General features: G+C 52.5%; 10 protein-coding genes across 10 annotated transcripts; 4 read left to right on the top strand and 6 right to left on the bottom strand.

Annotated features, from left to right (window-relative positions):
- Positions 1-261: 261 nt before the first annotated feature.
- Positions 262-2,862, top strand: LAESUDRAFT_736147 (uncharacterized protein; the record flags this gene model as incomplete). The annotated part of the gene is made up of 8 exons (XM_040910668.1): positions 262-313; positions 372-530; positions 588-753; positions 820-1,112; positions 1,175-1,308; positions 1,693-1,770; positions 1,821-2,195; positions 2,731-2,862. The coding sequence occupies 8 exons, from the start codon at positions 262-264 to the stop codon at positions 2,860-2,862; spliced, it is 1,389 nt and encodes a 462-aa protein (XP_040765606.1).
- Positions 2,863-5,090: 2,228 nt separating this feature from the next.
- On the bottom strand, positions 5,091-5,947 carry LAESUDRAFT_758008 (uncharacterized protein; the record flags this gene model as incomplete). The annotated part of the gene is made up of 3 exons (XM_040912394.1): positions 5,091-5,274; positions 5,330-5,676; positions 5,732-5,947. 3 exons carry the CDS (start codon positions 5,945-5,947, stop codon positions 5,091-5,093), a joined length of 747 nt encoding a protein of 248 aa, XP_040765605.1.
- Positions 5,948-7,511: 1,564 nt separating this feature from the next.
- LAESUDRAFT_650129 (kinase-like protein) lies at positions 7,512-8,859 on the bottom strand (the record flags this gene model as incomplete). Its single annotated transcript, XM_040904219.1, has 5 exons — positions 7,512-7,946; positions 8,002-8,226; positions 8,279-8,347; positions 8,405-8,581; positions 8,647-8,859. The coding sequence occupies 5 exons, from the start codon at positions 8,857-8,859 to the stop codon at positions 7,512-7,514; spliced, it is 1,119 nt and encodes a 372-aa protein (XP_040765604.1).
- A 1,856-nt stretch (positions 8,860-10,715) lies between these two features.
- LAESUDRAFT_87010 (uncharacterized protein) lies at positions 10,716-11,301 on the top strand. Its single transcript, XM_040914852.1, has 3 exons — positions 10,716-10,730; positions 10,837-11,139; positions 11,256-11,301. The coding sequence occupies exons 2-3, from the start codon at positions 10,911-10,913 to the stop codon at positions 11,264-11,266; spliced, it is 240 nt and encodes a 79-aa protein (XP_040765603.1). The 5' UTR covers positions 10,716-10,730; positions 10,837-10,910; the 3' UTR covers positions 11,267-11,301.
- A 1,928-nt stretch (positions 11,302-13,229) lies between these two features.
- LAESUDRAFT_650404 (FAD/NAD-binding domain-containing protein) lies at positions 13,230-16,085 on the bottom strand (the record flags this gene model as incomplete). The annotated part of the gene is made up of 15 exons (XM_040904247.1): positions 13,230-13,411; positions 13,467-13,607; positions 13,656-13,731; positions 13,870-14,162; positions 14,222-14,321; positions 14,381-14,457; positions 14,521-14,632; positions 14,695-14,780; positions 14,832-14,979; positions 15,073-15,294; positions 15,355-15,525; positions 15,609-15,632; positions 15,688-15,718; positions 15,776-15,862; positions 15,931-16,085. 15 exons carry the CDS (start codon positions 16,083-16,085, stop codon positions 13,230-13,232), a joined length of 1,905 nt encoding a protein of 634 aa, XP_040765602.1.
- Positions 16,086-17,078: 993 nt separating this feature from the next.
- Positions 17,079-19,035, bottom strand: LAESUDRAFT_650387 (allantoinase; the record flags this gene model as incomplete). The annotated part of the gene is made up of 6 exons (XM_040904244.1): positions 17,079-17,237; positions 17,294-17,965; positions 18,021-18,074; positions 18,124-18,195; positions 18,564-18,786; positions 18,836-19,035. 6 exons carry the CDS (start codon positions 19,033-19,035, stop codon positions 17,079-17,081), a joined length of 1,380 nt encoding a protein of 459 aa, XP_040765601.1.
- A 423-nt stretch (positions 19,036-19,458) lies between these two features.
- LAESUDRAFT_758005 (yippee-domain-containing protein) lies at positions 19,459-20,137 on the top strand (the record flags this gene model as incomplete). The annotated part of the gene is made up of 3 exons (XM_040912393.1): positions 19,459-19,620; positions 19,680-19,723; positions 19,774-20,137. 3 exons carry the CDS (start codon positions 19,459-19,461, stop codon positions 20,135-20,137), a joined length of 570 nt encoding a protein of 189 aa, XP_040765600.1.
- An 838-nt stretch (positions 20,138-20,975) lies between these two features.
- Positions 20,976-21,796, bottom strand: LAESUDRAFT_736144 (Metallo-dependent phosphatase; the record flags this gene model as incomplete). Its single annotated transcript, XM_040910667.1, has 4 exons — positions 20,976-21,174; positions 21,246-21,326; positions 21,388-21,542; positions 21,599-21,796. 4 exons carry the CDS (start codon positions 21,794-21,796, stop codon positions 20,976-20,978), a joined length of 633 nt encoding a protein of 210 aa, XP_040765599.1.
- Positions 21,797-21,969: 173 nt separating this feature from the next.
- LAESUDRAFT_650454 (uncharacterized protein) lies at positions 21,970-22,331 on the top strand (the record flags this gene model as incomplete). Its single annotated transcript, XM_040904249.1, has 2 exons — positions 21,970-22,173; positions 22,224-22,331. The coding sequence occupies 2 exons, from the start codon at positions 21,970-21,972 to the stop codon at positions 22,329-22,331; spliced, it is 312 nt and encodes a 103-aa protein (XP_040765598.1).
- Positions 22,332-23,814: 1,483 nt separating this feature from the next.
- Positions 23,815-25,166, bottom strand: LAESUDRAFT_724330 (uncharacterized protein). Its single transcript, XM_040908589.1, has 3 exons — positions 24,756-25,166; positions 24,038-24,699; positions 23,815-23,978 (listed from the first exon to the last, which is right to left on the bottom strand). The coding sequence occupies exons 1-3, from the start codon at positions 25,158-25,160 to the stop codon at positions 23,822-23,824; spliced, it is 1,224 nt and encodes a 407-aa protein (XP_040765597.1). The 5' UTR covers positions 25,161-25,166; the 3' UTR covers positions 23,815-23,821.
- Positions 25,167-25,193: the final 27 nt, after the last annotated feature.

The following is a 25,193-nucleotide window of genomic DNA, read 5'->3' as shown; positions in this document are numbered from 1 at the left end:
AGTGTTGCCATTCTATGAAAGCTTAACACACGGCAGCTGGAACAATTTACAGCTCTCTGCGCACACTTATTACCTATAATCATTCTAAAATCCTCATTAAGCTGTTCCCCTGCCACGCTGCAAACCACATCACTGCCAGACAGCATATGTGATCTGATAAGTCTGTTCACGCACATTCCTGCGGGAAAGGTGCAGGCGATCTGGCTCGCAATCCATGATCTTATCCTTCAAGACAGCAAAGTGGCCACTGGTTCGGACTTAATGGCAGAGTTAGACTGCTTGCTATGTGAACAGAGTCTCCAATATAAACTTGGTCAGTCTCATTATGATTGATTTGCAGTGGTTTACGATGTCTTAATCATGGCGTGCAGGTGCAGAAATCATCATTACCGACAAATGGGAGTGTGTCAATCGCTCGTGCAAGAAATTCGGCCATAAATTGCATGCTGAGTATAAGGAGTATATGGCTCATCTTTATACCCTGCGCCGAGGCATCTTGCCTGCACAGATCATCACGCTGTATTGTCGTGGTAAGCAATACATGGCATTATATTTCTGCGCATGATGTTATATCACGTCTCTTCCAGAATGCAAGACAACCTATCGGCCTAACTACTCGGTCTGTTGCGCTGAACGGGATGACTCATGTAGACGCTATCTATCTTGCATGCCTCGCTATCTTGAAGTGGTGGAACACTGCTACATAGAAAGTGAACTTGCACAGCTTTTTGCAACACAAATGGCATTTTCGCAGTATGTCATTCTCTACTCAAGCTGCGAGCATTTGCATGGTCTCATTCTTTTGTCGATTGTATGCAGTGCATCAGGCGAAGCCATTGCGAGAATATACAACCTGTCGATCAACACTCAGCATAATGACGATTGTTTGAGCTCAGAGACCATCTGGAACACATTCTATCTCTATGCCTTACTGCGAGACTGTGTACGACAATCTATCGGACTAGTACTACCTCACCGTGGAAGCCATAAAGATCGTCTAAATGCTCGATTGCTTGAACGAAACTTGTGTGTGGCTGGAACAGGGCAGGAGCAGTGGGCGCATGTGTGCAGAGATTGTGTGAAAGTGATTGTCGAGCATGATGGCTCCTGGTGTACGTCCCTTTGTTTATTATGATTCGCTCTTGCCTGATTAATTCTGTCACATGCAACGTAGCTCGTATCACTGCATGTGTGATGGATGGTGTCACTGTCGGTCATCCAAGGTGCAATGTAGCCAACTGCATTGAGTCGCTGGCATCACTGCGTGATCGCTTCTGTCCCATCCATGCCAATTTGCATATGCGATGCGTGATACATGGCTGCAGTGCAAACACATGTTAAGGCTTTCGCACTTGCGATAATCCCGTTCATCGCGGCATAGAATTGCGTCGACGCGAGCAGGGAAAGGCAATCTTCCGACTCAAAGCCAGACTAGCCCGACATTCTGGCATTGCTGACTTGGCAGAGCCAAGAAATGCGGCTGGCTACCTTGATGAGCTTACGATGGCTGACACATCTGCCACTCCATTGGAGGTGCCAGAGACAGAGACTTTTATTGAAGGCTCAAGTCTCATTGTATCTGATGCATCAGCAAATATTGCATCATCTGCGCAAGCGGATCCAGCGATCAGAGATCTGTCCTCACCTCCAAAGCTCAAGACGTCCTTGACGTGCAAGTAAACGCATAACGAGCAACTCATGGTACGATGCTGTGGGATTATTATATCACGAGTGACATTTTTCCACGCAGAGTCTCTTGTCAATGCCATGGTGAGTGGAATGCCAACCTTATGCTTGTGTGGTGCTCTAACATGATCCAGAATTTCATTCTTGCCACTTTTCCAGCTCGCTTCCCCCACGCTCGTCCTTCCTATCTCTTTTTTGATAACAACTGTCATCTGCTACAGCACCTGATTGCCGCTGGTGAGCATCGACTGGACACAATAGGATTTCCTGTTGATGTCTTTCACGCTATCAATAAGCACAAGGACTCCGATGCTTTCTGTCAGATGCACTGCAATCCAGCAGGTTTCCCTGAGCTTTACGATGAGCACAACCAGTGGACATTTAATTCTTCAGCTGCCGAGCAGGCGAACGTCTGGTTTGGAAAGTTCCAATCCATAACGCGCGAGATGACGAAATCACACTACAACTTTTTTCTGGACGAGATGATTAATATTCGAAATGCATTTCTGGTATGTGAACTTCGGAAGCGAGGACATGTCCCTCACATTGTGCTGACCGATGAGCTTGTATTGTGTGTTTGATGGTGACGTTCGATGATTGACATACCGTACTTGTACGTACATCCTGTCACTACGAATGAGAATGTACATGCTGATACAGCATGAGTATCATCTCGCATCACGACGCTGACTCGGAGTCAGAGCCGGTGTCTCTCCCAGACCCCTCAAACAAATCATTCCTGCTGTTACGATGGTGAGCGTGATTGTCCTTCTGTACCTTCTGCGATATGATATCTTTTAGCTCATTCAGCAATCCACTAACCCCCATCGTCGTTTTCCCCCCCGCGGCACGAAGTTTCTTGATTTTAGGTTCGTCTGCATGATCCTTAATCAGAGCTGCCACCTGCAAGCATTGACCCACCCATTCAGCTTGACGTCACATGAAGTCACTGATTGCATGATTCGTGGGTGTTACTTGAGTGCCATTGTCGGTTGGATATTTCGTCTTGCTGATCTCCCAGATGATGTTGAGCTGACTGAGTAGGACGTTCAAAACAACGGAGGCCTTGCGATTTGGGGCATGACAGATCGAGAGAATGGCGGGGTGATTTTCAAAGTGGCCACCATCAACCTCAGCGAGGAAGCGAAGCATCTCAGCCCTCGTCACCTTGTCTGATTTCGGGCGAGTAGGTTCCTTATTCGCGCATTTTTTGCCTTTCGCTGAATCTGCATGGAGGTTGGCAGGAACGTCGTTCTGGATAAGCTTGCACTTCGTGCTAGGCTTTCCATCAGATGCAACAAGCTCTGTGAACTGCAAGATCATTAGCGGGACAGATAGTGCGTGTGAGAAGGACCAAATACCCATTCCACCGCTAGGTCCTCACAACATAATTGTGCTTCTCTGATTGATTCATGAAGAATGACCAGAGGTATCTCCAGCTCACTGTCAGAGAGCTCGAATTCACCATTTGCATTTGTGACGGCAATGCTTTCCAGCCAGGATATCCCTCGTAACTTGTCCTTCGCATCCAATATCATCATGTCAGAGAAGTTCAGACGACCTGTAATAATAGCAAACACGCATGAAAATAATTTCGAAGATCCTTAAGCAAGCACGTACAGCCTCGCAAGAGTGTCATCTCTCGTAGCCTGCTGATGAGCGCACGACCCCTCACAAAGTATCGGATCTGTGCTTGTCCACGCATCGCAGAGCGGTCCTCCATAACAGGCATGTCTTTTAGATAGACAAGACGTTGGCGGCCTGGCCCATTTGCAACTTGCTCGCCCACTGCAACTCGGCAATCTTGATACTTTACCACAATATCAGCGATTCCATCAGCCGCGTCTACGTCCTCATCCATGTCCCCAACGGCAACGTAAGGCACTGGGCGCAGTGCAACAGAGGGACAACACTTGGATGCATGAAGCACGCGAAGCTGAGTTGAAGGTGGTGCGTCGAATACATATATCTTCTTCCTCATTCTCGTTATCACCGCCTTTCTCGTTGTCATCCTCGTTGTTCCCTTCTTCCTCATTCTCATCATTATCACCGTCATCATCATAGTCATCCTCGTTCTTCTCCTCACCTCCGTGCTCATCCTCGTCTTTGCTGTCATTCTTCTTATCATTATTTTTCTTACGCTCATCGTCTTCTCGCTGGACTTGGCTGCTGACATCTGCTGCCTCAGTTTCTGCTCTTTTTAACAGCTAACAGTGGGTGATCACATATTTATGCGATGTCAGAGCAAGGTGGAACTCACATATTCTTCAGGAACTGCAATGCGACCCTCTTCGATAGCGGTGCGAATAATCTTCTCTATCCCCCAATCCCTCTCTTCGTCTGTCCGCTTGCGGTTCAACTTCTTGTTTGAAAGCGACGCAGCTGTTTTCGCAATGTTCGGAGCTGACTTTTGAACTGCAGACCAGTTTATCATCATGCTGTCAACCTCGATACGCTGCCAAACGGCCTCCTCGCCAGTGCCTTGAAAATCGAAGCGGGGAGCTGTTAGTTTGTGCAGGTCCCACCATATGCGCAAGATCATCTTTCATCGCAAGCAAGTAGTCAATATTTTTTCTGCCACGATCGCTTAGAGACATAGAGGCTCTTACCTTGGATTCAGACCCACTCAAGCCAATTCTGTGCAGAAAACGATATTAGCAAGTTTTATCTGACGGCAAGCAGATAAACTTACAGATCTTTTGCCTTGAGTGGAACAGCCATCCTGGCACAATTGTCGTGAAGATGAACGACCGTCAGTGTCGGTGAACTAGCAAAGTTTAAGTTCACTCAGCAGAAGCTGATGTACTGCGTTTCAGGTACGCCATCCAGTCTCCTGTCTCTTTCATAGGCTCCCCCCCTTTTGCTATCGGCTCTGGATGTCGTTTTTTGTCGACCAAGATCATTACTTAACGGTGCTGAATTCTTAAATATGACCTATTGTTTCGCAAGCGGGCTGAAAATCGATACCTCACCATCGCAGCCATTAGCACACTCAAGGCCCTCGATGGTACATTGACCTAATATATTCACCTCGCCGGCTGTGATACAGACGCATTGATGAGACATTTTTCAAGAGCGCTATATATGCCCTATCTACGACCTTGCCGCCACTGCTTCATGAAAGCTCGCCACTCGCCCTGAGGAGTCCGTCCATATGTGATCCACCATTGAAGTTCTGTTTCACCACCAACTTCCTCCACCACTCGCCAAGCTCGCTCGTTGTCATTGAAGGTAGAGCTGCGGTAGTTAGCACCGGTGAAGACAAATGAGAACACATTTTCATGGCTCTGCCCATCCCCCTCCAATGTCTTCATGGTGGCGAAGCCATCTGCCATGTCAATCACATACTTCAATGGCCAACCGTGATGGCCTTTCAGCGTAGAAGTCTTCGATGGTGAGCTGATTCAGCTAGAAGAAGGTGAGGACACCTGCAACTCGAAGTTTCTCATTGGAGTCCTTGGAGGAGATGCCGCACTAGTCTGGCTTGGTGACATGATGGGCGCAGGATGGCTTGGAGTGCTTAGCCATGCATCAATGTCGATGACAGTTTGAGATGTCCGAGGAGGTTTGCGGGGAGTGGCAGGCAAGCTGGCAACCTGTGAGTCAAATACTCCATTACCTGTGATACTACAAGCGAACATACCTAGAAGGCCCACTTATATCCTCAACGCTTTCAAATGAGCTCATTGAGCGATGACGCTCTATGCTCTCATCTAAAACAGCCTTTGAGGTGGTACGCTTGAGGCTAATCACAGGCATGCCTGGGCCAGTAGTCACTCCATCGCAGCGATAATGCAATTCAGTTGCAGTCTTGATATTGATGCACGGTGAGTCGGGCGAACCGTAGACCCATTTCTTGATCTTCCAATCATAATATTGAAAGTCAGCTGTTCCAAGCGCAAAGCGCTTATACAGGTCTTTTGCCTGCTTGGGATGAAAGTACGGGTAGTCTGGAGCCACGACAGAGAACAGGTCCGCTGGCTCATCATTCTATGCCCATACATTTCAGTTGGTTGCGTCTATGATAAGAGAGTTCATCATGCACCTGTCGCCACCAGTAGACCATGACCATTCTGTCCCCTTCACGTGCAAGGCGAGTCTCCATCTCTGCTTGGTGAACCCTTTCTAAATCATCCCTTTCAAGCTCCCGAAGCTTTAGCTGGTATATAGGCGATATAGAGAGCTTGTAGGATTTCACCATAGGTGTCTGGATAAATGCTGGAGCAGCAAGTAGTGGCTGAGGCTCTGAGGCCTCCGCCATGGGACCACTCTGAAGCAGCGGCTGATATGTAGCTGTAGGCACTCCAGATCGCGTAGAAGAGTTATTTGAGCGGTTATGCTTCGACACCGCACAACTGCGCAGGCTCGAAAATTGTGCTCGTGTGTCTTGGCAGCATGCCTGGCATAATCCAAATGTACAATCAAGGTTTGTATTCGTCACGGAATTTGGGCGGGCTGCTTTGCAATGATGTCCAGGGCATGGCACAGAGGGGCGTGCTTGCTTGCCCTTCGGCATTGTCCTCACCCACTCAAAATGATCACATGCCACATGTGACGGAGGCTTGTTGTCAAGGCACTGATTCATGCCTCGTATTTCAGGGCAATGAAGGAACAACAAGTTATCACATAACACACCTTCCGGAACCAGTAACCTTTATTGTCAGGATCTGTGTGCCCAGAACAGAGGACTGGAGCTGTCAGATATTGTGCACTGCATTTGGGACATTGCGGCAGATGAGACAGAGGATGGCCAGCAGCATTGATGGACATAACAGTGCACTGTGTGTCCTTGAGCTATGCGGCAGCACTACAAAGTCCGAAAAGAATCTCAAGATTGTGTGCCGCAATAATCTGTACAGTTCTTAGTCATGTTGTTGCCATAGATAGACTCAGTTTTAATCTCTGAATGATACAGGATACATTGGGAGGGCTATTAAATGTCGGAATCATGAAGCAGCCTGTTTGTGGCCGCGTTTCATTGACAGATGGGTGTTGATCATGTGACTGGAACCTTAACAGGAGATTCATTCCTGTTTCCTGATTGGTGCCGGAGAATTCTCTGATCAGCCCCAGCACGGTATGGCACTCGGATGGGGTTTCGTCCCGAGGGGGCGGGAGGGGGGATTGGGTTTAGGAAGCATGGCAGCTTCACAGAAAATCATTATATTCTTCTAGCAATGTCGAAGCGAGATGGAACCCCACAATTCGACTGAACTGTGGTATGATAAAGGACCAACCGGGTTTGAATACCTCTCGACACGGCAGCGAGGTGGCCTTGCATGATTCCCGGATGCACGCTGATTGCATATAAACAGGGAATCATAACGCATATACTTATCGCACAAGAACGTATCACCGACCAACTCTTTACGCTTCATGCTTCATGCTTCATGAACATCACGGTAGCCTACCCGGACCATCCGGCTAATCCGCCGGATCCGCCGGATCCGCCGGATGGTTCCCCATAGGTTCGTTGTTCTCGTTCCCTTGGACTCTGGACCTTGAGGCTCATCCCAAATGATTGGGGACAATGATAATTATTTAAAATATTTCAGCATGTTGCATGGCACAACCTAACCATCTGCACCAAGACTACAAAATAAAGTAATAGCTGAAACCCAAAAGTTTTATATGTATTTAGAGAGCCCTACGGCGTATAACAAGAGGTCGAGGAATGCTACACCCACAGGTGTGACAGGAATGCCGGGGCAAAGGACCCACGACACCGCTGGGCGCTCGAATGGTCATCGACGCTTACCTGATATAGGAAATTGAACGTCAATTCCCTGAGAGAAGCGTGAGGTCCAGATGAAGTGGCCACTTCCTCAGATTCTACCGATCATGACAGTTCGGGAAAAAAAAAAAAAAAAGCGCGCGGTTATTCTGAGATGACACTCCACGTGTTTCATCTCCAAGTGGACATTGATGCAGCTGCCCGAATCCTCACGAATGTTTAGAGTTTGCATGTCAACGCTACTATGCTCGCTTGTTGTCCTCATGTGAGGAGATACCCGATTTTGCTCCGTCACTGTGATGCCGTGCATGTCGTCTTCGGCGCCCAAGCGACCGAGTACGTCACGGACATTCGGACGATTTCCTGGACATGCATCCCAACATTCCTCCATGAGGATCCAGATGCGGTCCTGGATAACCGGCAGCATAGTATCCTCAGAACGAGTGGGTCGTTTGCCAGACATGATCTTGTAAACCACTTGCCACTCATTGCGACACATGTGGAATGGGATGCGGCCTGTGTAGACCTAAAAGCTACGAGTGAGGCCACTTGTAGCCGATGGCAGTGAGAACGAGATATACCTCCCACATCACCATGGCAAGCCCGTAGACGTCGCTTTCCTTGGACGGCCGTACATGTGGCAAGCCGAATTTCTCGGGGTCGAAAAGTTCCGGTGCCATCCAACGGTAAGTGCCACCTCTGTGCGACTCGGAAGCAGTATTGACTGTCTGCATGCGGTACACTACAGTCGCTAGACCAAAGTCGGCCAGACGCGGGACCCCATTGTCGTCAATTAGAATGTTTGCCTGCCAATGATATTCAGTCTGATGCATAGAAGCAGAGGGCTATCTTGCTCACTCCCTTGAGATCGCCATGAACAATGTCCTTTGAGTGGAGATATTCAAGCCCTGTCGCAATCCCGACCAACTAGAACGATGGATGGTGAGTACGGTGCGCTATCGTATGTAGTGGGGAACGGCATACCAACGGTAGCCGGTCTGCGCTAGTGTTCTGTCGCAAGAAGTCCATGATGCTACCGTTCTCCATCCAGTGGCTCACGATGCACAATCGGAGTGGCCGCGGCATGTCACAGACACCGAAAAATGGCACAACGTTCGGATGATGGAGATGTCGCCATTGAATGGCTTCCTTGTAGATCTGCTATTTGATACACGCAGTTAGATGTCTACGACGTCCAATGCTGGTGGGAGACTGACCTTTCGAACTTGTTGCAGGTCCTCATTCTGTGCAAAGGTGAAGGATTTGAAAGCTACACGAACTATGCTTCCACCACTTTGCCACTGTCCACGGCGTATTTCACCAAAGCCGCCCCGGTCGATGGGATGTTCATCTTCCACGATGAGCTCATGAGGAGAAAGTAGGGATGCTCGCGGTAGTACGACATGCTTTTCACAAAGCTTCCTCATTGTGCGAAACATCGAGTTACGGGTGTCCAGATTCAGCGAGGCTGCATGTTCCGTCAGAATCTGTAGCCTGGTTCATGAGTGAAGGTGCCAATGACAAAAAGAGTTTACGCACAGTGTCAAAGAGATCTGCAATCTCATGCGCATTGTCGAGCGGAAGTTGTAACAATTGCTGAACGGGTTCACGAGTCGATGTTGCCGTTGACACGGCTTCAACGATAGCTACAAGCTCAGGTTTTAGCTGAAGAGGTCAATAAATTGAGTGCGTGAAGCAGTAAAATGGCATGAAATACTCACATAGTCCGCGATCTCACGACAATGTGGCCATGGGTGCGATCTCCAGAGTTCTCGAATGTCATCAATCATGGCACGCCAGTTTGATAGGCTTGTCGCTAGGTCCCAGCTGGCCCATGTCATGAAGCGATCCTCAACTGAGCGTTGCCACCGGTCAGCATCTCCTTCTGAAACTGATTCGTCAAAGCGGCGTTCGAATGCCCTTGGATGGCATGCATTGTGCAGTGCTTTGATATGCATCTGAGAGACGAATCAGCTGTTGCACACCTGGATGGCAAGGAGAGTAGCAGTGCCTTGTACATGACAATACGCTGTGAAAAAATCTTCATACGAGAGTGTCGTTCCTCCAGCTGCGACCTAATCGATGACGTGTCCATTGTTTTACTCTCAATTCGGCTGAGATCTACGAGACAATGAGATATGGCTGCAATGTTGATAGCCTCGCCTGCAAGCTTAGTGGCAGAAATGAGAGAGGGAAGCGTTTGGAGACTGAAGAGCAGAGTATGGCAGTGTGACAACAGTGGTAGGGCGGTGCCGGCAGTGCCCGCTACGTCGAGCGCGGTTACTGCGCCTCAGCGCTCAGCAAGGCTAGTGTGCTTCCCGATTCAATAGCAGTATTTTGCATGTAACTGCAACGCAAGGTGAGCCATATGTTTGAACAGCTAGCCGTCTTACTTTGCGTTCATATGCATATGCAGGAACAGTGCATTCGTCATGTGGCCTGTTAGAGCAGGAACGTGAGTTCACTGTCGACCCAACGTTGGACAATGTTAATAGGAATCATTAATCGTTACGAGTGATTTTTGCTCCGTTCACCACAATAAGAGCTGCATATAGAGCATGCTTCATCTCCACGAGATACTACATATTGAAGAGGAATCCTGATCATATTCACGGCGTCTGGATAAATGCGTTTGAGTTTTGGACGTACAAGCTAGGAACGCCGACAACCTAGGCAGGTATGTGAGTATAAAACATGGTTGTTTACTGCCGTATTTTCTTGCGAAGACCCCATCTATTGTGCAGGAGTAAGAGCCAGCGACAAATAGCTTGAACAACTTGCGATACCATGAGCACTAAGCGCTGAAGCACTGATGGGAGAGGAGCGCAGTAACCAACCCACGCTAGCATCTCGCATCTCGCCAACATCAATCACATGCACGCTCTCCAAGGACGCACCGGCTGCTCTGATAATTGAAGCATTGGCGTTATCCTGCGAGTGCGGTACATACCTGTGGACTCCACATTCTTACTACCGTGACCTGGTCCCTGGACTGGCCCTCACTGGCAGCAGACTCAACCAAATCCACGGGGCGAACGTAAGTATACGACATCTCTGTCCGCTTAACGAGCAGCAATTGCCTTGCATGCACCGAATACTGACGCTCTGAATTCTCGACTCTTCTTCCCACCACGAATATACCCATGTATCGACGGCCCTTCAGCTTCAGGCTGCAAGCCGGGAGCTGCGCCTCAACGCGCTGTGATGCCTGCAGAGTCTTTCAAGAGATGGAGGATTTATCTGATTACAACGTCAACGGCAGGCGTTTGTCCATTTAATGCTGTGTCGATGTAATCGCTCTCTTAGACCTGTGCGTCTCCTTTCCTTCGCTGGTTCTAGGCCCCAAAGCGAGCCTCGTTTGCCTTCCATTTCCGTTAATTTACAATCAGGTCGCTGATAAATGTCTTCGTTGCTAGCTTGCGTCAATATACCTGTTCTTCGACGCGAGCCTCCTCCTAGCGATCAAAGGATAGGACATAGCAGGGTCGACATGCTATTTTTTCGAGTGCTAACTCTCATTCTTTTCATTCGAAAGGCATGCATGCTAGTCTCTCTTGACCACCCCCCCTCGGAAAGGTCCGCGTCTATGAACGAGCCGTCTGGCTGGTTGATCTGTCGCTGCCGAGACGCAGTCGCACGGGTGACTTGTAACCGGTGCTGGTCAGCGGAAACGGTCCCACGAGGAGGCTTTCATGGTAGATCTCGTGAGGAAAGGATGAGTGAGTCGTTCCGCTCAAACTCTCCCATTCCGATGTCTGTGCTTTTCCCCGTCATCATTGGGGGCCTCGTCTCTGGACTAATCTCACTATTTTCTCTCCACCGAACGAGCTGTCAGGCCACAATTGATTGCCGATACGCCACAAAGGTCTTGAGTCCATTTATGACTCTGGTTAAGACAGAACAGCCCAACATGTTGCTAAATAATAGTAAGTAGTGAATATACGGAAGCATGCTGATGTAGCTCTCTATAGAGAATAAAGCCGGTGCGTGGAGGGTTAGGATCGGCTGATATACACCTCTTTTTACGTCTGCTTGATGGAGTTACGGGGTCTCTCCACCCAGTCGGAAGGGGTCTGCGGGCTGGCGAAGTGCAAATATATGACTTCATACGGACCCGAACGCCATGAGCGTTTTCAGTAAGCTGCCATATCTATGGCAGGTTCAATCCCAAAGTGGCTTTCTGTTTGAGGCATTCTGAAGAGGTGGAACAGAGCATCGCACAATGCAGTCTGATGACCTCAAACGAGCGACTAGCTGAGACGATAGCAGAAGGATGACGCTAACTGACTGGTCTCTGGAAAGATACCGCAAGGATTGCCAAAGAGAGGCAGCTAGAAGACGGGGATTCCCAAGCGCGGCATAGGGTTGAGTTGAAAAGCATGCCCTTTCCTACTCGGCGAGGCTGCCTCGGGTTGATTACATGCAGACGCTCGTGCATACCACGATCGATCTTTAACGACGTGAAAGCACGAAGACAGTCATCGCAAATATGGCCATTCTACCATATGCATGGAGATGGACATTTGTTGACACCGCGTCAGCCAGAGAGCCTGATTGGTGAGAAGACGCTGCTATGCGCGGCGAGGGACAAGCGTGGCAAATCCAACGCGCGATACTCAGGAGACATCACAGTCCGAAAATATTTTCTCAACCTCACATAAGAGCAACCAGGTATCGCTGTTGAGATCCTGGATTGTGATCACGCCAGCGCGTATAACAGCAAACGGTATCACAAATCTGCAAGTGAAACAATCAGTGACGAGCATTTCACCTAGGAATGTGTTGGGTTGGTCTCTCGTACGACGTCAGCTTGTATTCAACTCTGACATCTTCTTCGCCACCTGGAACACCTCATTACTAACGCTCTGCGCCACATGCTGACTCAGTTTGCACTGGAACTGTAGCATACATCAGCAATTTCATCTTACTATCGTGACGAACGTCGCATTCCACTGACTCGGAGGAATATGTACACGCTCCTCGTCATAAATACTAAGCTTCTAGCACATACGAATGAACTGTGCACACGTCGACGATTCAGTGACGGCCACTCACGATCGCCCGTCATCATCTTCTCGTTGTAGGTCTGCCCGTCAGCCAGCCAGTACATACGATTGCTCACGCCATCCGCAAGCTCGTAATCGAGGTCTTCCCTGCGCGGATGCTCGAGGGCGCATACAGCGTGTAGACATGACGTATCCATGTTCGTTTAGCGTGTGACAAGACCATATTTTGATGATCAGGCCACAGCGCGACGTTGCGGTGTTCACCCATGATCCACGGCTTTTTCGTGAGCTTCTTCCGCATACGCGCGGTGAACGCATCGCGGCCAGCAAGCTGCTGCACAGCATTCCGCAGAGTGCTAACATGCACAGTCATGAACAGTCAACAAACCCAACACGAGAAGACGAACAAACCTAATATTCAGGTCTGACTCGAGCTCATGTCAGATCCTTTCATTAATACCGTGAATCCTTGAGGGCTTTCTTGTCCGCCTCACTTGATGTGTCTGCACACGAGCCAAACATCTCAAAGTCAGTGTCGCGTCATGCAACTCGAGATCTTGAGAGATCAACCGATCACTACGCACAATTCTCCGCGTCTGGATCGTGCTTCATCAGCTCCGCGAGCTTTGCGCTCGAAAAGGGTGTGAGAGATCCACATCTTGCCGCGCACAAATCATAAATCTTGCGCACGCGCGGCTGTAAAGCGGGCACGATCTCAGTGGCACTCGAGCCCTGTAATGTGCAGCACCGCGGCGCTTAGAATTTTATCGCACAAGCTGTGAGAGGAGCGAGTATATGTGGCCCTATCCCTCAGTTTCCGATACAAAAACTTCATAAAATGACACCATTGCATTGTAATCCACAGTGCCCTGAGACACTAATCTGCTGGTACTGAGGGGAGGTTTCGGCAATGAATCTAGCAGGTTTTCACTGTAAGACTCACCGGGAGGGATGTCCACCTCATCGTCATTCAAATACCATGCTCCTAACACATACGAATCAGCTCTGCATTTTCGGCCGATTCGAGAACGACCACTCACGATCCCCCGTCATCGTCTTCTCGTTGTACGTCTGCCCGTCTCCAAGCCAGTACATCCGATTGCGCACGCCATCGGTATATTCATACTTGTAGTCTTCCCAGCGCGGATGCTCGAGAGCACGTACGGAGTGCAAGGATGATCCTAAAACGGTTGTCACGGGCAATGGGCAAAAGATGGGACTCCACTCACCAGGCCAGATGGCGACATTCCTTCCATCTACCTTGCCCATTTTATACCACGACCTGCAGTTATCGCTGAAAACAGTCTGCACGCCACAAGGATTTAGATGCATCCGTTGTTGAATAGCCTTGTTAGGTAGCACTCGCCTTCGGAAAGAAATGCTTCATACAGTAACATGTTCAATCAACCATTCATGACATTGTGAAAGAAAGAACTCATTTACCTCCAAATATTCATCGAAATCTCTCACCGCTTCACTCTTGACCTCGATGCTCTTTAGCCTCTCGCGCTGCATCTTCTTTGCAGCCATGACCGCATACTCGATCTGGCGCTCTATCATAATAAGCAACGAGCCTACGCCTAATGCTCCATTCGGACCGATCGACATGAACCAGTTCGGGAAGCCATCCGTGCACAGCGAAAGGTACGTCGAGGGATGCGGGGTCCATTTCTCTTGAACGGACACCCCGTCGCGGCCAATGATGGGGAAGTCGAGTTGGAAGGAGACATCAAAGCCTTCAGTGTGGAATGAAGAGACGTTAACGGAGGTAAGGTGGATGGACAGACGGACAGACCAGTGGCGCAAATGACAGCGTCGAGATCAGTATGCTGCCCATCGACTGTCTCGATGCCTCGCGGAGTGACCCGCCGAATCTCTTTGGGTACAAAGTCTACCTACATCAGATAGCTTCACTCGCATCCGAGATATTGGATAAAACAAACACGCAGCTTACATTCTCCTCACACAGTGCTTCCAGGTATCCAGGCGCCGGCGTCAACCGTCTGCATGCGACGCTCCAGTCAGGAAGCACTGCGTACAGTTTGTAAGCCATCACATGCACAACAGAAACAACAGGGACATCAGGTCACGTACGGTGATCCATAATCCACGGCTTTATCGAGAGCTTTTTACGCATGTGCTCCGTGAATGCCTCGCGTCCCGCCGCTTGCTGTACGCTGTCCCGCAGGGTGAGACCATGGTAAGACTGAGCAGACAAAGCGTGATCAACTCTCAGCACATATATTAGTTGCACTGATGAGGACATACGTGGATTAACGATTCCAACTCGTGCCGGAAGTGCTTGTAGAATACCTGGTCCTTGAACGACTCCTTAGCCTCCTCCGTGAACGTGTCTATCTCAATGTCAGAGCAATATTAGATAGGTCTAGTACATGGCAACCTACAGTTTTCAACGCTCTGATCACGATTGACCAGTTCCGCGTATTGTGCACTCGCAAACGGTGGGGATATCCAAGTCTTGCCGCGCACGAACTGAACCAGCTTACCGACGCGCGGCTGCAACGCGGCAACGATTTGGATCGCGCTCGAGCCCTAACCAAGAGCAGTCACAAAATCCGCACCACAACAGTTGTCAGCACTCATGCCAGATTGCGATTATTCACGCAAGACGCGAATATCGCTCACCACGCCAATCACGCCAACCTTCTTGTCCTTCCATTTCCACTCCTCGGTTGCCTCCTGCCACGTTCGATTGCCGACGTCAAAGTCGGCGCTGTGCAGGAGCTTGCCTTCAAAAGTGTGCAGGCCATCGATATCAGGCCAGTCCCACCGGCTGAGAACGCCAATGCCCGTGAGGAGGAAATCAGCGGAATGCGTAAACTCTTCGTATTCCTCGGCCGGATTGGCCTGGTTGTCAGCGCCACTTGATGTATCAGAAGCAGCGGGGGCAGTAGAGGAAGGTGACACAGATCGCGGGCGCCTCACGCGCAGGTGCCATTTACCCGTTGGCTCATCGTACCGAGCTTCCACGACGCGGTGTTGCAGCTTGATGTAGCGCATGAGCTTGTACTTATCAACGACGGACTCGAGGTAGGACAAAATCTCCGGGCCGGGCGGATAAAAGCTGGACCAGTCGGTCTGGGGAGACATCAACAGTGAGTACCATCAACGCCGCAGGCTTGAATCTGGACACAAAAACAGCCAGCGGTGAGCGGACTGACCTTGGGCTCAAACGTGAGCTGGTACTGATAACAAGTGAAATGAACCGCTGAGACTCATGATGGATTCAGCGAGACATACGGAGTGAGATGGCGTGTCGCATGCTACACCACTGCAGTGAGAAAGCCTCGTGAAAGGTGTCTGGCATCCGAGTTGCAGCATCACTCACGGATACTTATTGGTGTACCACGTCCCACCAATGCCTGCATTCTTCTCGTATATCGTCAGCTCAACATTGGGTATCCTCTGCGGAAACCTGATAGCGTGTGTATGAACATAAGATCATCACAGTCTCATCAATTGCGTAGAGATTCATGTGCATACCTGATTCCCGCAATGATGCCGCTGTATCCTGCGCCTATGACGACCACCTTGATCGGCCTGTACTCGTCGATGGCAAAGTCGCCAAGCTGAAAACTGTCGTCGACGCCATTGAGCAGCCCATTCGTCGCGGGCTCGTTCTTCAAACCGTTGGACATCGTAAAGGCACGTGCAACTTCCGGCTTCCCACCTTGAGGTGAGTTATCAGGACTTCAGTGGGCCACCCCGCTGCTGAGCTCGTACAGTATTATAAAGTTTCGGCGTGCTTACGTGTGTTCGGTGAAAACGGGCGACGCTAGTCAGAGCGATTTGTATCATAGCCTGGGGAGAGGTGAACTGCGCCATGTGATTTGATCCCATGGTCAGTATCTAGCTGCTTCCTGGAGCTCGATAGAAAAAGAGGGGGCACTTCCCTCGGTCGTTCTAGGAGATACGATAGAACCGTTTGTCATTGCTCAGTCATACACGCTGGAAAGCAAACCATGATCAAAGGGGATGGAATGCCTGCTCTTCAGTGTGGTGTTTGGAAGTGGCTGCACGAATGCCACCGGCCTGTGCGCTTGGTCCGTCGACATGAAAATTACCTGGGTCGGTTAAAGATATCGTTCTGTAAGTGATAAGCCTGATTAGCCCGCTCTCGCCGACACTCCGTTCTCAAACAGAAGCCGCAGGGTCCAATGCTTGCACGTTCGCACACAGCTCCCGAAATTCCGTGCTGATCACGAGTCAAACAAAGACCAGCTGATGCCAGGTCCACCTCGAAAAAGAGCAACGGAAGAAAAGTAGAGTCGCGAATCGCCAACCGGACGGTCGTACGAGGATAGACGACCGTACAGGAGGTGATTCAAGACGTCGATGCTTCGCCCGTTGCCATCATCAAACTGAGCAGAATGCCTATCACGATGGATCAGAGGAGAACGATAAGCACAGACGCCACGAAAAGGTGAGGCGCCACGATAGAAAAGAAAATGACCACACACAAAAGAAGACTGGTCGGGGAAGCTGATGACGTCGGGTGCGGCAAAGGACGAGTGTCAGTGGAGACAAGACCATATTCAAGACATAAAATTGACAACAGCTATATGTTCGACCTTACTAAGATTCCGCGAGCGTTCAGATTGAGAACATCTTTGATATGACCGCGGTGTATGTCACAGCAGCTTCCCGCTTGGTATCAACCCCTCGAACCCTCCGGCAAAATGGTCGTATATGAGCGTTCCCCCGAGGTAGGTTTTCTCGACACGCCCGCGCAGGGTCAAGCCCTCGTACGGCGTCATCTTGTTCTTGAAGTTCAGCAGCTCCTTCGTCACCTACATACCACGCCGCATCAACTAAACCCGCCAACGCTCTCACCTCGCGCACGCACCTCAAACTCCACTTTCGGGTCCCAAATAATCAAGTCCGCGTCGTATCCGACCTTCAAGTGCCCCTTGCGATGCTCAAGCCCCGCATGCCTCGCGGTCTTGGCACACACCCACTCCGCAACCCTCTCAATCTCAAGCCCACGCCTACTCCCCTCCGTCCACAACAAGCTCAGCCCCAGCCCAAGCGTACTGATCCCTCCCCACGCGCCCATAAAGTCACCCTCGTCCATCCTCTTCAGCGACGCGACGCACGGGCTGTGATCGCTCACCACGCAATCGATCGTCCCGTCCGCGAGCGCCTCCCACAGCTCCTCGCGGTTGCCCTCCTCGCGGATCGGCGGGCAGCACTTGAATTCCGGACGCCCCCGCGGGATCTGCGCCGCCGAGAGCGAGAGGTAGTGGAAGCATGTCTCGACGGTGAGCGGGAGCCCGGACGTCTTGGCCGCGCGGATGAGCGGCAGCGCGAGCGCGGCGGAGAGATGCACGATGTGCAGCCGGAGCGCGGGGTATTTGCGGTGGAGGGTGGTGATGAGCGAGATGGCGTCGATTTCGAGTTGTTGCGGCCGTGACTCGAGAAAGGTGCTGTAGAGGGTGGGATCGGCAGGCTCTGGCGACCCGGAAGTGTGCACGGATCTGTCCAGCTCGGCGTGGAAGCAGAGCACGGTGGACGTGTTCTGTTCATGATGCTGATGAGGGTGTGATGAAAGAGATTGTGAAAAGACGGAGTACCTTCAGTTCTTCCATGGCAGATTGCAAATCGTTCTCGGTGACGCATGGAAACTCCTTCAGGACGAAGTTAGAGGGTTCGACGATGTAGAAAACCCTGACGGACCTCGACGCCGCTCTCGATGAGGAAACACTTGAAGCCCCTTACGCCCGCGTCAATCAACGGCTTGAGATGCGACTGTCATGCTGTTTCTGTCAGTGACTTGTGGCATACACGACAATGATGTAACGGTCAACGTTTGATGCACTGGGCTGTTCGTAGTTGGAGCAATAGACTTCCAGTCCTTGACAAGGTCAGACGTGACCTTGATATGATGAAAGCGTAGCGATAAGCCTGTTAAAGGAGCTGTTGCTTCCCAGACATGGGAAGACAGAGTCTGAGCGCATCCTTCTCTCGACATTAAACCACATCAAGTTCACGCTCGAGCGTTCTCCCTGATCAAGATGAACGGTACCTCGATACCAGTTCTCCAGCCGTGACCACGCAGCAATCGCGGGTCGCTTGAGACATTTGCGCAAACTGAGGTGAACGAACGGGGCAATTACCTGATTCCCAGGGATGACTCCACCCCAAAAGGCAACGTCCGTCCAGCACTGCCCGCGCGCAGCGTTGCGCTTCTCCTCCAGGTTCGCGACGGTAGTCGTTGGCGGGATGGAGTTGAGCGGCATGTCCACAACGGTGGTGACGCCCCCAGACGCGGCGGCGCGCGTGCCCGTCCAGAAGCCCTCCCAGTCCGTGCGGCCGGGCTCGTTCAGATGGACGTGGGCACTGCATGAAGTGAGCCAGGAACTCGCAAATCACAGCCGAGTAGACGCACTCGACGAGGCCCGGGAGGATGACTCTGTCGCCTGCGTCTATCCAGTTGGCGTCCTCGACGTCGGCAAAGGCCTGCCTGTCCTGTGCGCCGCGGTGGACATGGGTGATCCTGCCTGTGGTGAGGTCGACGGCGATGGTGGCGGGCTGGAGCCTGTTGTCGAGGAGGACTCTGTTTCCGCGAAAGATGCGGCGCGAGACCATGGTGGGAGAGAGAGACTGAGCGTCTGACACGGTGGCCCATTTGCGGCAAGCGACGTCGTTGCACTCGAACACGTCGCAGACGATGATGGGGGCGTCGAGGGCTGTGCGCACGTCGGCTAGCATCCACCAGCCACCTTCCATGCAGCCCATCTTCCATAATAATTTTCATTTCACGGTGGTCGACTTCCCTTCGCACGCGCCTCGCACGAAGACTCCTGCGCACTGTGGCATCTCGTCTCCGCTCAGGCTGCTCCTCGCTCACAGGCTGTGCTCCGTGCCCATCATGGCGATCCCCTTTCCCGTCCATGCGACCCATCTGATACCCGTTTGAAATGCTCCTAACATATAAGCTGGGCTCCGCCCTGCGCTGCGGCCACCCCCCTCCTCCATCTTTCCGTCGGTCGATGCGCAAGAGCAGCGACCATGACCGCCATCTCCGCCTCCCGTTTCTCCTCTGTCCCCATCCTCCGCACCCGCAGTAGCATGTACAAGCTGTCTTCGCACGAAGAGAGTCGCTCGTTCGTCGCATTGACTTGCAGGACATGTCGTGCCGTTGTCGCCTCCGAGAGGCACCTCCTCTGCAAGGTAGTGTGGCCTTCCTATCCGTCCTCACTTCAAGGCTGACATGTTTCCGAACGCAGCAGGGATTCCGAGGCTACTCTGGAAAAGCAGCCCTGTTTACCGACGCGTAACTCGCTTCACTCTTGCTCTCATTCGCCTGCTGATACCCGTTCGCAGCACGAACATCACCCTCAGCAAGCCGAGCCTGCTCCTCATGGACACCGGCGCACACACCGTCCAAGAGTTCAAATGCACCGCGTGCGCATCCTACCTCGGCTGGAAGATCGTGCGCGCACACGAGCGCACAGAGACCTGGAAGGAGGGCAAGTTCCTCCTCGAGCTGGCCCTACTAGAGGAGGCATCAGAGCCGACAGGGACACAGCGCTGGAAGGACGCGAGGGAGTCTCTGGTGCGCGCGAGCATGCTCCATCGACGGACGGCGACGGACCCGCGACCGCTGCCCGCTCAGCGTCCTGCCGGACCGCGCGATCATTCGCCAGCACTGCCCCTCCGAGATCGGACTGCATCCATGCAAGCGTAGCCTTTGCTGTGTATATTATTCGAGGGAGGAAACACGGACGTTGTATATTTGAACTTGGTCACAGACCCGCATAGATAGAGCACGGTCATTTAGTACTAGAGACGAACCAGTGCTACCTGAAGGATAATGACACGTTCAAAGTTTATGCTTTCAAGCTTCAAGGTTATTGCATCGCCTGTTGCGCGCGTACTCTTCGAAGGATCCGGATGACAGCTTCAGTCCCAGGATAGTAGAGTTGAAACTGGAAAAAGGCCCTCCATATCTCGCTGGAGACTAAGAACCAGATGGAAGAGCTTGCTGTCGCCGCTTTCACAGAGGCAGGACAAGTAAAAATAATGCCGTTGGACAGGACTTCGAAGTTACCTCATATGTAGAAGACAAAGCCATACCAGTGTTACCATTGCTTGCACGGTTGACAGGGTTTGACAGCGTATTTAGAACGCTGGCGAACGCAGACCGCTTACGTACCAGCACACAGAATAACCTGCCAAGAATACCACATTTCAAAGCTGGACGACGAAGCGTGAGCGCGAGAGCCACAATTAGAACAGTGCACTCACAAGCGATATATCGAACAAACCTCACATGGCGAATCACCTTGCCTACCCCTCGTCAAATTACGTACGCCAGGGAGTATATCTGTGCAACCTACCGAGCAGGAACAGACAGACTGTGCGCAATCGAACAAGTTCTATGGAGCACGCTCACATCCTGCGTCAAATAAGGGCTATAGAATACACATACGACGAGCTGAATGACAAAGGCAAGGATGAGCGTTATAGACACGACTAGACTCCAACTCACAATACCGTAGCAACAGTACAATACACCAGAAGGATCACCACACGCTCTGCGCGGGCGCAGGGATGGGTATACTCTGCGGCAAGACATTGCTCTTTGGCACCTCCTTCACCGTCTCGATGTCCTTCCTGTACTCGATCTTCTCCACCCGCACCTCGCCCTCGATCAGCTGGTACACGTACGTGACGACGACGGGGCCCTGGATGTCCATGAGCGCGAAGGAGGGAACTGGGTCGCTGGATTGGCAGAGCAAGATGGACCCGGTGAGATGAGGTGTGCTGGATATAGCGGGTATGCTGGTACGTACCCGTGGACGGCACCCGTCCATGCGCCCGTCGCTGAGCCCGGGTTGACAAAGAAGCGGCCGTCATACTCGACGGCTTGGAAGCTGGCAGCGTGCGAGGAACATGAGCCGACCAGGAATTGCTTGCTCGAGGAGCATGACTCACGTATGCGTATGCCCTGACACCAACACATCAACATCGAGCTGTCTCGCAATCGCACTGAGAGAGTCGAGATCGCCGATGGGTACACACTGGTGCCCGTGAACGACGCCGATGCGGATGGGCGAGTGCGTCACAGACACTGACAGCGGAAACGAGCTCTGCCAACACATACGCATCAGCAAGCACACCACGTTCGCCCATAAGTCAGACTCGCCTCATCATAATCTCCACGAACGACCAAAACGTCCGGCGCGACCGTCCTCAAATACTCATACGTCTCCCGATCACACACGTTCCCCGTGCAGAGAATCTGCTGGATCTTTCCGGGAACTAAGAGCTTCTTGAATTTGTTAGGGAGGTCATGGACTCTGTGTGGGATGTGCAGGTCGCCGATAGCGAGGACGAGGACCATGGTTGCCCGACGCAGCCACCGCCCGCCGCGGCTTCGCGCGCCTGTGTGTGCGCATGTTTGTCCCGTGTGGCAAGCCACTGGCGGGCCGGCGCGCCGCGCACGCATCGGCGGGCCAAGGATACCTCGCTGGTACTTGGCCTTGACTCTCTTCACTGCCGCCTGCAACCCAAAGCATGGCGCATAGCCTGTCGGAAGAGTGCACGCCTCTCAAGCGTGAATACGACGCCTGCTTCAACGCCTGGTTCGAGGGCTACCTCGAGCCCGCCGTCTCTGCCTCCGCGTCGCCCGAGCAGCGCTCACAGTTCTCCCAGGAGAAGGCCGCCGAGTACGAGGAGAACTGCGGCAAGATCTGGGTGCGGTATCGCGAGTGCGTGCAGGTGCGCTGCTGCATTCTTCCCCGCTGCGAGCTTGTCTGAGCTGGCTGCAGAAAGCTGTCAAGGACAAGGGCTTGGACACGCTGCTCGAGCAGGCACGAGAAGAGAATCCGCTCAAGGACCCCCCGGCGCATCCTAGCGCAGAGACCTCCTCTTCATAGCACTCTACGAGGCATCTCCTTTCGTCGGGTAGGTCCTGCAGCCCCTTTGTGCCGACTTACCCGTTCCACTTGCAATTGCACTCGCCTTCTGCGTCCACTGAAGACGCTAGAAGATGTCTGTCCGGAATTCCATCAGGACATGTATCTCGTTGCCATAGCTTCACTCCCACCGCACGCACATCCCTTTGTATGTACGACCAGAATTCTATCAAAGATCAAGCTCAAACTCCAACAAACCGAGCTCTCATGACAGATTAGCAAGATCAACCACTGACCTCATCCTCAGCCGGCAGGACTCGGCTCCCCGTCTCTTGTTGCGATCATTTACGAAGTGAGGCGGCAACATGCGGTCCACCATCATACCCTGCCACGAGAAGGCCTGCCATCAGTCCCTACGATTACGGCTGAGCAGTGGGAACGCCCGCGTGAATCGGAGACGTCAGCATGAGAGCCTGATCCCGCAATCTGGTCAACGCGTCAACGCTGCTGGCTGGCTATCAAGGGTCGGCTTTTCCGGCGACCCGTTGAAGCACCGTCGCCGTCTCGCTTGCATTTGGGGGTACATATGCCGCTGGCCACACACCGCGCCGCGCCGCGCGGCCGCTGCGTGTCGCGACCTGGGCTCTCCTCGCTCGACGGTCCGCTCGCGCATTCGTGTTCGCGTGCCTGGGGCGGCCGCGCGCGCTGAACTCGGACAACGTCTTCCCCTCATGCGGACTAGCGGCTTGGCCGTCCAGGTGTGCGGTCGCCCGTTCGTTAGTGCAAAGCGCGTGTTCTCTTCCTGCTCTGCGTAAGTACCCTCGCGATTAATGCTGCATGATGCGATGCGCACACTGCACCCGGCGACGCGCGCCCAAACACGTTGTCCTCACATGTCCGGCTAATGTGCCTGTCTCGATCGCGTCCAGCGCAGCGTGATTGTGCAGGGTACCCGCGCTAGACACGGCGATCAGCAGAGCGACGTGAGTGCGCCTCCGAGTCAGAGACAAGCTATTGGCCGCACAGGACTCTCCAAACCTCCGTCGCGACTTCTGATCCATTCTAATACCTGATGCGAGTCGCCACATCTCCGTTCGGGCACCGTAGCGCTGATTTCACGGCTTCTTCACACGGCGTGTTCGAGAGACGAGGCTCGTCCCGGCGGGCGCGACGCGCTCGAGGCCATCTCAGGCTCGAAACAGGCACTCTTGCCGGCAGTAGCAGCAGCAGCACATACATTTAACCTCAATTTATATTACAATACTTATCATACACACATCGACACTAGACTCTAGAACTCTGTCTATGCAATATTATATGAGATGTGGAGAATATTAGTCCTGTGACAATAACGAGAGAAAGATCCGTCCGCGACGTGTGCAACCATTATACCGTATCCTATCCGAGTGAGTGTCCATGCGACATGACAATTGAACAACAACAAGTCCAGAGTGATCATGCGTGGACGATGATAAGCAAAAACCAAAGAACAAACGAAAGATTTTGAGACCTCAAGCCACAAAGGCGTCGTACGTCCGCTGCGGAACAATGCCAATGTCCTGATTATACCCCGACGCCGCCGTCGATGGCGGCTCGTAGTGCGTCTGCATCATGTCCTGCTCCATCGCCCCGAACGGGGAGAGGTACGTCGGCGGCATCGCAAAGGGCCTGTGACGTGGGAACGATCAGCTTCCTTCGCACACGGAAGCAGTAGTAAAACGACATACTGAAACAACATATGATCACCGGAGAAACCGTACGAGTGCGGGTCGAACGGGTCCAACCCGACGTACGCGTACGCATTCACGTCCATGTCGTCGGCGACAGCGATCGACATCGACGCGTCAGCAAAGCCCCCTGCGGAAACCGCCTCGCTCATCTCTGTTTGCACATGCGTCAGGAAGGGCACCGCTTGCGAACATTTGACTGGCCGCGGGGCGTGCACGGACATTGCCGACGGAAAGTTGGCCTCCTCCGAAATCGCGTGGATGCTTTTCGGGTATGGATCCGCCGGCATCCCCTCTGCAAACGGGATGTAGCTCGCCGAGGGCGGCCGTTCGAACGGCCACCACGCCTCGAGGGGCTCGCTCGACGTTGACGTGGTCGATGCGGTGGACGCGACCGAATAGGCAAGACTGCTCGTCGACGACGACGCCTCGACGAGCTCGCGTCTCAGCGACGATGATGCCTGGGAGTAGTCAGAGCGGTCGGAGAAGGCGGTCACGCTCCTCAGGGAGGAAAAGGAGGAAGATGTCGATAACGTTGCCTGGCTACGCCGCCGTTGCCGAGCGAGGTTCGCAGCGCTACTCCGTTTTGAGTCATCAAGATCGTACTGGCAGATGTATCCACGAGACAGACACCGTGAGCATGTGGGCCGTGTTCCGCTGCACTGAAGACAGGCGCGTCAACACAACGCACGAGTGGCGAAGGGTGGGTGGGGCTTACTTTTGCCTTTCGCTCGCGACACTTGGTGCAAGCCCGCGTCGTGCGCTTGTTTTTGAGAGGAGTCGGAGAACGAAGGAAGACGCAAGAGCCGTCGGGACCAGGCAGGGTCCCTGGTTGGTAGTCAAAGTACTCCGACCCCCAAGGCACGTTGTACGGGATGAGGTTCCACGAGTCTTCAGAGTTCCTGTTGGCGTCCAGTGGGGTCGCCGGCGCGTCGGACGGCGTCGCGGGGGTGGAAGGCATAGCGGAATACTCGGAGTATGCTGCTGGTGAGGGGGCGTGTGGACCAGAGACGTCCTGCATCCCTGAGGTCACCGCGATGTTGAGACCGACAGCCGCCGCTCTGCTGAGATGCGAAGGACGAGAGGCATCAAAGCATGCATCGTCGCGTTGAGGAAAGGACATTATGGACGAGGGAGGGAGGGGAGGGAGGGGGAA

This window comes from Laetiporus sulphureus, assembly GCF_001632365.1.
Source record: "Laetiporus sulphureus 93-53 unplaced genomic scaffold LAESUscaffold_13, whole genome shotgun sequence".
NCBI classification, from domain to species: Eukaryota; Fungi; Basidiomycota; class Agaricomycetes; order Polyporales; family Laetiporaceae; genus Laetiporus; species Laetiporus sulphureus.
This window is presented reverse-complemented; position numbering and strand designations above follow the sequence as displayed.

Coding starts and splice junctions, on each gene's coding strand:
- LAESUDRAFT_87010 (XM_040914852.1), top strand. CDS start 10,911: ATGCTATTTTTTCGAGTGCTAACTCTCATTCTTTTCATTCGAAAGGCA.
- LAESUDRAFT_724330 (XM_040908589.1), bottom strand. CDS start 25,160: ATGTCCTTTCCTCAACGCGACGATGCATGCTTTGATGCCTCTCGTCCT. Junction 24,700..24,755: donor GTCGCGAGCGAAAGGCAAAA/GTAAGCCCCACC, acceptor GCCTGTCTTCAG/TGCAGCGGAACACGGCCCAC. Junction 23,979..24,037: donor GGTGATCATATGTTGTTTCA/GTATGTCGTTTT, acceptor CCCACGTCACAG/GCCCTTTGCGATGCCGCCGA.